The following is an 11,862-nucleotide window of genomic DNA, read 5'->3' on the forward strand; positions in this document are numbered from 1 at the left end:
AACTACATTTCCTTGGGTGGTAGGATCACCTTGATAAGAGCTACCTTGGTGAACTTACCCACTTTCTTTCTGTCTTTAGGATACCGCCTAGGGAAGCTAAGAAGCTGGAGAAACTAATGAGGGATTTCCTTTGGAAACCAGGACAAGGGAAGAAGGCCCATTTGGTAAAGTAGGAAGTTGTGTACAGAAGCAAAGAAGATGGTGGGTTGGGTCTAGGTAAGTTGATTCAAAAAAATCTAGCATTGATGGGGAAGTTGCTATGGTAGTGGCCTTTGCAAAGAGAGAGAGATTATGGCATGAAGTGGTGGGAAGCATTCATGGCAGCTCAGAGAATGGGTGGGATGCTGGTTATCAAGGTAGGCTACTTTGACAACACTTTGGAAAGCCATTCATAGTGTTCTTCCTCATTTGTCAGGTATGATGCTTGCTCTGGGAACAGTGTTCGGTTCTGGGAGGATATTTGGATCAGAAATATTCCTTTAAAAGACTTTTCTCTTCACTTGTCTTTATATAAAAATGAGGTCATCTCAAACTTTATCACAATTGAGAGTACCCCTCTGGCTCCAAATTGGGACTTTGGCTTTCGTAGGGGGTTAAGGGATGATGAAATTAATTCCTTCTCCAATCTGATCTATCTCTTAAATCAAGTCTGTTTGGATCCATCTAAGCCAGACAATAGGATTTGGGTTCCCCAGCCCAGAGGAACCTTTTCTTGTGCTTCTTTTTTTAACACCCTTTGTCAATTTCCCTCTCAACAAGTTTTCCCTTCAAAGGAAATATGGTGTTGGCTGGCTCCCACAAAGATAATGGCTTTTTTGTTGGGAAGTGTACCATGGGAATGTGGACACTTTAGATAATCTACAAAAGAGAAGACCTTTCCTTCGTATTTCACCCAACTAGTGTACTCTCTGTAGAGCTCATGGGGAGGATTGTTACCTACTAATGTCTTGTTCTTTTTCTGTAGAATTGTGGGATTGGCTTTTTTCGTTGTTTGGGTGCAGGTGGAACATGCCAACAGAAGTGTGCATGATCTTTAACACTTCTACCTCCAGCCAGCCCCCCCCCCAAAAAAAAGAGGGAGAATTATATGGAGATGTGCCAGAGAAGCCTTGCTATGGACAATTTGGGAAGAAAGAAATGCTAGAATCTTCCAAGACAAGGAGAGGAGCAGCCAAGATTTGAAGGAGTGTGTGATGAATAGAGCAATCCACTGGCTAAAGACTCTGGAACTTTTCCATCACTTTTCCTTTTCAATCTTAGGAGAAATTGGCCAGCAGTGGCAAGGTGCTCTTCTAGGAAGACTAAGGCATCTACAAGATGGACTCCACCGCCTGAAGGTTCAATGAAACTGAAGGGAAACCCAGGGCACTCTGGAATGGGAAGGGTCTTGAGAAATGAGGCTGGAGATTATGTACTTCTTTATTCAGGTCCTTTGCGATTTGGGGTTTCAGTCAGAGCAGAACTATTACCAGCCATACAAGGAGTGCAACTCGCAAATCAGTTAGGAGTAGGACAGCTTGTTATAGATGGGGACTCCAAGATGGTGGTGGGGTGGTTGCAGAACCCTGAGGAAACTATATGGTGCTACAGAAATGAAGTCAAAAAATTTAAGTGGCTGACAAGGAATATGTCTGGTAGTACACAATGGGTGGGGAGATCAGCAAATGCTTTGGCTGATGGCTTAGCTAAGCAAGGGACAAACAGGGAAGATTTGTTTTGGGCTCAGCTGTAATGTTTATCTTTTCCTTTTTCCTTTTAAGCTTCTTTGTAATCAGTTGAGAGAGGCTGCAGCTCCGGCCTCTCCATGGGCTGTTGTATGAGATCTCCTTTATTTTTTGAAGTAATAAAACTATCTTTATTCATCAAAAAAAATTGCATATTGAGAGTTTTAGCTAACCAAAATCATTATTTTTTTAATATTTTTCATTGACAATTTGATAGGAGAGTTGTCTAATCATATATTAAAATATTAAAAAGTTGAAATCTTAAAAACTTTTTATATCTTGCATATTGGTAGCCCTGAGATACAATATCATACACCCAATACAGGGCGTATCGTATAGATATTTTGAACCCTGGATAGCAGAATGCCTCCATGTTTTAAAATATTTACAATCACTTATTTTAATTGCTTAGTGCTGTTTAAATTGATTTATGCTTTTAATATTAATGTCTTTTCTTTTCCAACTATAATTCTACTAATTTTATATCTTGCATATTGGTAGCCCTGAGATACAATATCATACACCCAATACAGGGCGTATCGTATAGATATTTTGAACCCTGGATAGCAGAATGCCTCCATGTCTTAAAATATTTACAATCACTTATCTTAATTGCTTAGTGCTGTTTAAATTGATTTGTGCTTTTAATATTAATGTATTTTCTTTTCCAACTATAATTCTACTAATTTTATATCTTGCATATTGGTAGCCCTGAGATACAATATGAAGCTTATTAATAAAATTATACCCACTGATGAAAAAAATTAAGTTCTACTGAGTCAAAGATAAGTAAAAGGAAAATATTTATTAAAGAAAATAAAAAACTCGATACATCCTCCATCGGTGCCAAGAAGGCACGACTCACCAAAAACATCTCACCCACGCAAAACTAAAAACAAAACAGAAACAAACTGAGCGACAGCAGGGACCCCACGAGCAGTCCTCCAATTTCGTCCATACAGATCCCTGACACTGACAGTTATTCCTCATCAACATAAAAATCTTCCTCTCCTCCTTCCTCGTTCCAGATTTCTCCCACTTCCCCTTTTAAAGATTTCGAAAGACTCTCTTCCTTCCTCTTCTTCTCAAACTACTCAAAAGATCTTCTAACAAAAGGCTCACCTCCCAAGAAGAACAACCCCAAGGATTTGCCAACCTCTACTCCCTATCGACAAGCTTCTTGAAATCAATGCTTCCTTGCTTCATTTCCTTCTCCTTTGGCTCCACTTCTTTCTCCTCCTTATCTTCTGTCCTAGAGTCCTCCAATCCTCCATTTTTAAATGTTTCTTCATCTGAAGGGATCACCAAAGGATCCGACTTCCAGTCCAAAACCTTCAAACTCTGGCCATCCCCAGCCTGAAAATCAGATCTCTGTCCTTTGGATTTGACTCCCTTTCTTTTGCAAGTCTTTTTAAGTTTATTAGCTGGCCCAACCCCAACGATGCCATCTTTAAGTCATGGGAAAACCTTATTAACGTGAACAATATGAGCCTTGTTCCCAGTTTTCCAACTAGCACCTCATCAACTAAAAGGTCTTCTCTACTCTCAGGAAGCTCCTTATCCAAAACCAGACTGGCACAAATGGAATTCGAACCACCACCACAAACAACTATCTCCCCCCTACCACTTCTTTTCATCTTATCTCCTTCCTTATCCACAATATTTCTCTCCACGACTCCACCCCACCCCCAAAGCCACCCACCTTCCCTTTCTCCACTCCTTTAAAACCACCCCCACCCAAATCGACACCTCCATCTCTACCCTTAAACGGCTTAACCAAAACACCATCGAGACAAGATTCCCCCGACTTCACAGCTATCTCTTTGGATGAAGCACCACATTCAATTTAATGAACACCATCAGGAGGAATAGCCAAGGTTTAAGATTTCACAACATATCAGCCCGTATCAGCCGATATGTATCATTTTGGGAGACATCGGATACACGGGACATATATAAATAGATGGTATCATATTTTTTCAGTCGTACCAGACTGTTTCGGATATGTATAGGCTGATACAATCCCGAAACAGACCGATATGCACTGCGTATCAGCCAAATTTAATTTTCCTTTCTTTCTACATTTCAATTCAAATGTAAATTTAATTTATCTCTTCTCTCTCTCATTTATATCACTTTTAATTAAGCCTTTAAATTCGAGACGTCATTAAATGCTAATATTATTTAATTAAATACTCATTTGAATAACCTTTAATTAAGGCATTTAAGATGTCATTAAATGCTAATTAAGTTATTATTAAAAATCGTAAGTTGGAGGTAAGAAGTTTCGAACCCTAGTCATTATTTACAACAACAATTAACTAATCACTATGCCAACCTTAATTGCTTATCTCATGTATTTTGATTCTTAATGTAATCTTTATTCTCTTGGTGAATATTTCCCAATAAATGCTTAAATTTGATTATTAAAACTTATATAATAATAAGATTAAAACAAATTATATTTATCTATTAAAAATTAACTAATAAATGACTTCAAAAAAAATATTAACTAATAAATATTAGTATATATACACACACACGTACATTTTAGTTCTTCTATTATTTTTCAACAATTACTAATTATGTTACTACTTTATATAAATCATTAAATATGGTTTTTGTGTTTAAATAAGTTAGTTATAATCACATAAAACTCGTTTTTATTGCTGTCAATATGTTTTTTTACATTTTTTGGATTTTCTAGTGTATCCATGTGTATCTTGATTTTCCTCTGTATCTATGTGTTTCCAAAGCATATCTCAATATGTTTCTTAAAATTACCTTTCCGATACACCTTGCATTTTCGATACTTTGAACCTTGGGAATAGCACAGATTGTTGCCAACAGGCGAGAACAGTGATTTAAAAGGCGCGCCTAGACGCACAGGCGATGCGCATTTTAGGGTAGGTGCCTCGCCTAGGTCCTAGGCGCGGCCCTCTCCAAAGGTGCACGCCTGGTGCACCTTTTGAAAATTTAACACCTTTTTTGCTTTTTTTGAACCTAGCAACTGGGTTGAGGGCTCCGGCCCCAAACCCCCATGCCATGCCCCTCGAGGCAAGCCCAAACAAGTTCATGATAGGGTCTTAAACTCTTAGTCCTCACACAAAAACATAATGATTTTATCATTTTAATTGCTTTTTAAGAAGATATTCTATTAGGATGAATGAATCAACAACATTACCAAATAGGGGGTGGCCCCAACCTGTCCATCTTAACCCCTCGAGATCAAATATGGAATAATGCTACTAGCACCCAAGAAGCCCTCCAACCCTTCGGCTTCTCCCCTCTCCTCAACTTTGGTGAGCATGTGGTCACCAATAAATGGAACGATTCCCCCTCTTGTCGAAATTACTTACCACCCCCTGACGTTATGAGTTCATTGTCTTCAACCTCTAGATTACTCTTCACCTTCCTTCCCAGCATCAATTACACCAAGACAGAAGGCCTCATCCTTGCTTGCATTCTATTTTTTAGGTTAACAAAGTCAGATAAATTGTGACACTCATGTACACATAATATAGTCACTTCCACTTCCATCAAATGTCATGAAGCCAAATTTCAATGGTTGACGTCTAGAACATGACTTTCATGGAATTTAAAGACTAACGTGGATAGCATGAGCACTGAGAGAATGGTATCTATTTTGGGGTTGAGAAGTAAGCGACATGGACTAGAGGTGAAGTGATGAAAAGGGGTGGTTGTGTGGAACTCAATGGGACCTAATGTCATATTTGAGAGAGAAAGTGGGAGTTATGGTCCATGTGTCACCTAATGGAGTTTCATATTTGAGAGAGAGGGGGGAAGGAGGTGAAGTGAAGTGAAGTGACAAATCAAGGGGTTGTGTGGGACCTGATGTCATAATGGGGAAACACATGAAATACATGGGGAGTTGTGAGAGAGAGAAAGAGAGAGAGGTGAACCAGTGAGAGCATATGTCATAATGGAGAACCCAATGGGGAGGGAGGGAGGAAGAGAGTGAGAAAGAGAGAGAGAGGTGAAGTGACAAAATAAGGGGCTGTGTGGGACCTAGTGTCATACTAAGAGAGAGAAGTGGAGTGACAAATAAGGGGGTTGTGTTGGACCCAGTGCCATAATGGAGAAACTCATGCCAATATAAGGGGGTTGAGAGAGAGAGGTGTCAAGTGACAAAGGGGGGGGGGGGGGGGGTTGTGTGGAACCCAGAGCCATATTTGAGAGAGAGAGATTTTATCTTTATAAAAATTAATAAAGATATCTAATAAAATTAAGTAATTTTAGCTTTCATCCTTATAAAAATTAAGTAATTATTTTCTGGTTACATGTCCATGCTCAGCACGGGCACCCCTTCCTAGTTTAAGAATGAAAGAAACAAGGGTGCTACAATGGGCTTCTACCATCTATGTAGGCAGTTTATTAATTGATATTAAAAAATACAAATTCAGTTGATCAAACATCACTTATACAACAAGATCCCCAGGAGTACCCAACTTAAACACCCATCACTAAATCACTCATCTCTCCTCTCCCCTACCAAACAGAACAAGTCAAAAAAAAAAATAACCAACACCCCCAATGAAACCCACTCCCCCACCTAGGTGACATACCAATAAATCTACCATTCATCCTTCCATAAAGAAATAAATATCCAGCTCCTACAACTTGTAAACTTCTGCTTCAAAAACCACATATGTATCCCTAGATCCAAGGACCTGTACAATGGGAATATACATGAGGTTGGATCAGTATATCACTATGCCCTAAATAATGCGACCCTTTCCAAAAACAGGCTACAAGTAACATCTCTAAACAGTTTATGTATGGACCACCAAGAACTTAACGTTCCATTCAGTTCGGTTCATAATGCTTCCTCTGCATTTGATTTCTCCTAAAATATGGCATACATTTCTCTCAGCCCAAATGCACCCAAAAATAGCAACTGATAGAATCCCCCATATATTCTCACTTAAACCTTTCCACCCAAAGAAGCTGCACCATTTCCTATATGTTTGGATAAAATGGCAATGAAATAGTATGTCATTTCCTACGCATCAGAGCAAAATACAATCATTACTATCCATCACCATGCCCCTTCTCAACAGCAGTAGGCATTTATCTAACATCTAAATCAGGAATTCCATACAACTGTGCTGTCATGGATCTCATAACAATCACTTACATCCTTCTTATAAACTGCCATGTATAAAGTTGGATAAATCACCATAAGTTGAAAATCATCACACCATTTCCTATATGTTTGGATAAAATGGCAATGAAATAGTATGTCATTTCCTACTCATCAGAGCAAAATACAATCATTATTATCCATCACCATGCCCCTTCTCAACAGCAGTAGGCATTTCTCTAACATCTAAATCAGGAATTCCATACAACTGTGCTGTCATGGATCTCATAACAATCACTAACTAGTACATCCTTGTTATAAACTGCCATGTATAAATTTGGATAAATCACCATAAGTGGAAGATCATCACACCATTTATCCCTCCAAAAGTTACCTATTTCTTGTGCCATATTTGGATAAATAACTTGCCCCCATAAGTTGTCTTGTTGTTCAATGAAACCCCAAAACCACTTGCCTAGCAGGACAGTGTTCATAGCCCTCCCCAAGCCACTTTCATTCTTTGGCATGTATACCTTCTTCCAAGCAACCAAATGGAATTTGATATCATCCTTCCATCCCATCCCTTCATAAAAATCCCTCATTACTTTTTCCAACTTTTTTGCTGCTGTAGATGGCAAAGGGAAATGTGATAGAAAATAATAGGGAATCAAGGATAATACACTCCCAATTACTGACCTTAATAGGCATCTAGCCTTCCAAGAAGCCAGTCTTTTATCAAAATGTTCTACCATAAGATCCCAAATCACCATCATCCAACCCTTATCCCAAATATTTGGGGTCAGCTACATGAATCCTGTTTCGCCATTCCGTTCTGTTTAATGTTATATCCTTTGTTACCAGTTGGATCTCAAATATTGTTGGGAAATGCATCAAGCCCCTAGTGGCAAGCCCAAATACTTTGTTGGTAGCTTTCCAACATTACACCCGAGTATATCTGCTAGATGCTCTAATTCAGGTATCTCCACAACAGCCACTTATCTGCAAGTTGACATGAAAACCAGATATGACTTTCAACCACCTTAATATTTTTTTTATCAATAATAATTGAACCAAAAAAAATATGAACCTTAGGTGCATCATCTGCTCTTGTGAAGCTTCACAGAAAAAAAAAAAGTGAGATTTCCTCTATCTCATCTCCCACAAAGAAACCCCTAATGAAGCCTCCCTGACCAGCCCTATCAATTAACCTGCTAAGACTAAGAGCCTCAGTGACGGAAAAGAATAGGAAAGGTGATAGTGGGTCACCTTGCATAATTCTCCAGGAACTATAATATTTGCCTTGCAAAGTAACATTTATTATTACCAAGAAGGATGGCATGGTTAAACATACCTCAACCAATTTCTCCATTTACAGCCAAAATGCATTCCTTTTAGTATGAACCACTCCTCAACACCATCAACCACCTCAATAAAACTTCATGACTCCTGGCCAACTCACAAATTCCTCAGTTTGCTGTGAGATTTGCAAATCTTAGATGAAAATTAAGTTTACTCTCTTACAGTGAAGCAACTAGCCTAGAGATACCCATTTTTCTACTTGGAGAAAGTGATGGACATTTGTAATTGCAATATGGAAAGAAAAAAAAAAAACTAATAAAGTGTTCTCCTGAGATTTTTTTCCTGCTCAAAAGACAGCAGCTGAATCCATGAACCAATGGGCTATGAAATGCTATCAAGTGTCAATAATCCATATTTAAGTGGAAATATGGAATGTGTCTTTGGTATGAAGCATGCAAATAAGTAGTATTTCATCCTATCATTCCAATGACCAAAAATACATTATGAACATGAACTAATTAAACAAGACGCACATACCTGCTCTGGTGGTCTGGTTAAAGCAGGTGAAACTGAAATGCTTGCAACTAGGCCAGATCCAGAAAGAATATCCTTCAAAATGCCACTGATGCCAAGGAGAAGTAGAGTTTTGGCACCCAAAGGAGACCCACTGGCACATGTTGAAAGCAGGCGGATTAAACCCTGCACAGGATAGAAGTCACAAAGGAGGCCTACAAAATAAGCAATTAATCCAAAACTCTGAATTTGAATATACCGTGTAAGTAGATCTGCTAAGGGATGCCTGACCACCTCCAGAATTGCTTACAGAAATAAGAGATGCAGCTTGTGCTACTAGTCCATGATTACACAGTTCATCTAATTTTTCTGGTGATGATGCAAAAGCCTCTGCAATTCGAGTCAAGCAAACAGAAGCATGCTCCAAAACCTGCAAGTAATAAACACGCCAAAACTCAGAACAAACAGGAGGAAAGAGAGAGAGAGAGAGAGAGAGAGAGAGAGAGAGTACTGCTTGAAGCCTTGAACCGTGAAACTTGGAAATGACAATCTCACCTTTGAATCGTGGTACTGAAGAAGGTTTGTAAGCAGTGGTACAGCTTCCATCACAAAGTCGGCTGCATCTGATGGAAGTTTCTTGCATATGTTTGCAGCAGTAGATAATGCAACTCGCTGGAACATGAAGCAAGTGCGCGTGTACACACACACAGAAACAACAAGCAGACACAAAAAGACATTATTCGCTCAGCCTCCCAAGAAGCATACAAGCAACCTAACTAGTTGGAAAACAACATTAACAAAAAGACTTAAAACTACCTGAACTCCTGTCGAGAAAAAGTCCAGATAAGATAGCACTGCCATAAGAGCACCTGCTCGCAAGCAGGCAGTTGGGTGTTCTTGGGAAATCTTCTTAAGAGCTTGCAGAGACTGCATGCATTGGAACAAACATAATATGAGATTATCAAACTCCAGTGAAAGAGCAAGTATCAAATGAATAGCGATTTTAAGGCAAGGAATGAAACTGGCATTCTCAACCAGATCCTATAGGAATCAGAAAATTTGACCTTTCCTCCTCTCTTTTCTTTTACTTTGTTCCCTACTTTGGGGGTTTGCTTGAATAGAACCAACAGGGAAGAAAAGGATATGAAAAATGTTTAAACAAAGAAAAGGATGCACCTGTTCAGCCAAGTCCATGTACTCAATAGTGAGCAGCCGTGCACAGAAACATGAAACAGCGCCATAGTGAACAACAGCGGCACAGGACGATGGGAGCACATCGCAAAGGTGGGTGAGAGCCCTGGCAGCTAGCAGCATGATATCAGCATTGCTCTCGTGATTAAGCAGTCCGACAAGAACAGGCACGAATGAATCAACAGAGAACGTGCTCAGCGATTCTTCAGTCCCAATGGAGAGCATATCACAGAGTTGAGTTAAGGCCTCAACCTGACGCCCTTCTTCTCCATCCGCACGCAACCCAGACAATATCTTCTTAAGCCGCCCGCTCTGGTGAGAGGATGATGTTGCTGCCACAGCAGAGGAAGGAAGAAGATCGTCCAATCCAGCACCAAGTTTCCGAAGAAGCCCTTGAAGAGCGCTGCTCGCAGAGGTCAAATTCTGGTGTAAAATGCCAACGCCTCCTTCGCTATCATTATCATCATCAATCCCACCGCCACTACCATCAATACTCAATCCTAAGCTATCTCGTTCCCTATCCCTAGCCCTAATTTCAGGCTCCTTCTCTTTCCCTTTATCCGAATCTTTCTCTCTCTCCGAACCCTGATTCCTTGCACGTCGGCTGGATGACTCGCGGCGGGAAGCAGAACCAGATGATTCGCTATTAGAATCCATGGGAGCAGCAGATGCCAATGATTCTTGGGACCGTGAATTTTGGCGGGAACGAGTGGAAATTGTCGAAATGGAGGGAATAGACGAGGGCGATGCAACAGACAGACGAGCTCTCTTGCTCGAACGGGTAGTGGGCTGAGATGAAGGGGCTGCTGAGGAGGCCTCCGCCCGCTTCCGACTCCGCGTTTCCATACAAAACCCCCCTCACGACGAGAAGCCGCACGCCTTCGGCGGCGATCAAACTTTCCCTGATCCACCAAACTCTGGCATCGCTGAACCAACAGTTCCAATCAGGAAAAAAAAAGCCCTAGCTGTGTCGAAGCTGATCAAGAACCAATTAACTTCGCCTTCCAAAGTAACCACCAAAATCGAAAATCACCTACAAACCCTAAAATCACTGTTAATCAGCCTTTCTGCAATCAGAAACTATTCGATAAAACCATTCTGCTGTGAGGTTCAATCAGAATTACACATTTTTAGAATAGTGATTAAGCTCTTGCCTCCAAATTTTGCAAATGATACAACATATTATTTATGTCCACATAGAGTTTTAAAGAAGAGACTCAGAAGTCAGAACGCTCTGGTTTAGAAGAACAAGAAAGTATCCCTCTCTCTCTTTCCCCCTTCTCTTATTAAGCTTCCATGGCAATGATGAGCCGATGAAGGCTTCTCCTTTCACCCCGTCTTAATCGGCATATGCTTTTCTGTGCTTTGTTATATATTTTCTTGCGCTGAACTGCTGTTTTTTTTTTTCCCTTTTTTTGAGGTAAAGTGCTGAACTGCTGATTTGGGCACGTCCTACTTTTGATTTTTGACAATCTCGGCACAAATTCACTTCTTCGTGCCCATGAAAAGGAGATTCCTTTCTTTTGTAAAATGATATAAGAAATGGTAAATTACAAAGACCCCCTTGTCCTATGGGGTCAGTGATAAAGTCCCCCTGTATTTTTTTGCGACAGAACCCCCTAAACTTTATCCATTAAACAAAAACCCCCTTCCGTTAATATTCTGTCAGTTAACTTGAAAAAATTTTCATCCGATTATTTAAAATTTTTTAAATGACCAAAGTACTATTTTTATATTGTTCATTGTCTTCTCGATTGAATCTCAAAACTAACCTCAAGCATTTCCCCTCATTTAGACTGATGCTTGGGAGAAGATCAGACAATATGAGAGTGCTCTTTAGTTGGGAAAGCACTCTCACCGGATGGCGGTTGGTTTCGAGAACTCTTCCAAGTCCAATGTTCTTTGGTATCCCCCTATTAGTGGAGTCTCGCTGCAGTCCCAAGGCTCTTTTTCTTCGAGTTCATTCTCTGGTGGGTTGTCCTCACCCGACGACGGATCACCAACTCCTCCTCCACTGGAGGAGTTAAGTAA

At 40.0% G+C, this 11,862-nt stretch overlaps 1 protein-coding gene across 1 annotated transcript in view; it reads right to left on the reverse strand.

The window, feature by feature from the left end:
* Positions 1 to 11,342, reverse strand: part of LOC104603621 (E3 ubiquitin-protein ligase UPL3-like) — a 37,287-nt gene extending 25,945 nt beyond the window's left edge. The window contains exons 1-5 of the mRNA XM_010267683.3: positions 9,817 to 11,342; positions 9,457 to 9,567; positions 9,196 to 9,312; positions 8,900 to 9,070; positions 8,665 to 8,826 (exon numbers count right to left, since the gene is read on the reverse strand). Of these exons, the coding sequence (XP_010265985.1) occupies positions 8,665 to 8,826; positions 8,900 to 9,070; positions 9,196 to 9,312; positions 9,457 to 9,567; positions 9,817 to 10,677 (1,422 nt within the window). The 5' untranslated portion in view covers positions 10,678 to 11,342. The remainder of the gene's footprint in view (positions 1 to 8,664; positions 8,827 to 8,899; positions 9,071 to 9,195; positions 9,313 to 9,456; positions 9,568 to 9,816) is intronic.
* Positions 11,343 to 11,862: the final 520 nt, after the last annotated feature.

The sequence above is a fragment of the Nelumbo nucifera genome, chromosome 5, assembly GCF_055504915.1.
Source record: "Nelumbo nucifera cultivar China Antique chromosome 5, China Antique-T2T, whole genome shotgun sequence".
Lineage (NCBI taxonomy): Eukaryota > Viridiplantae > Streptophyta > Magnoliopsida > Proteales > Nelumbonaceae > Nelumbo > Nelumbo nucifera.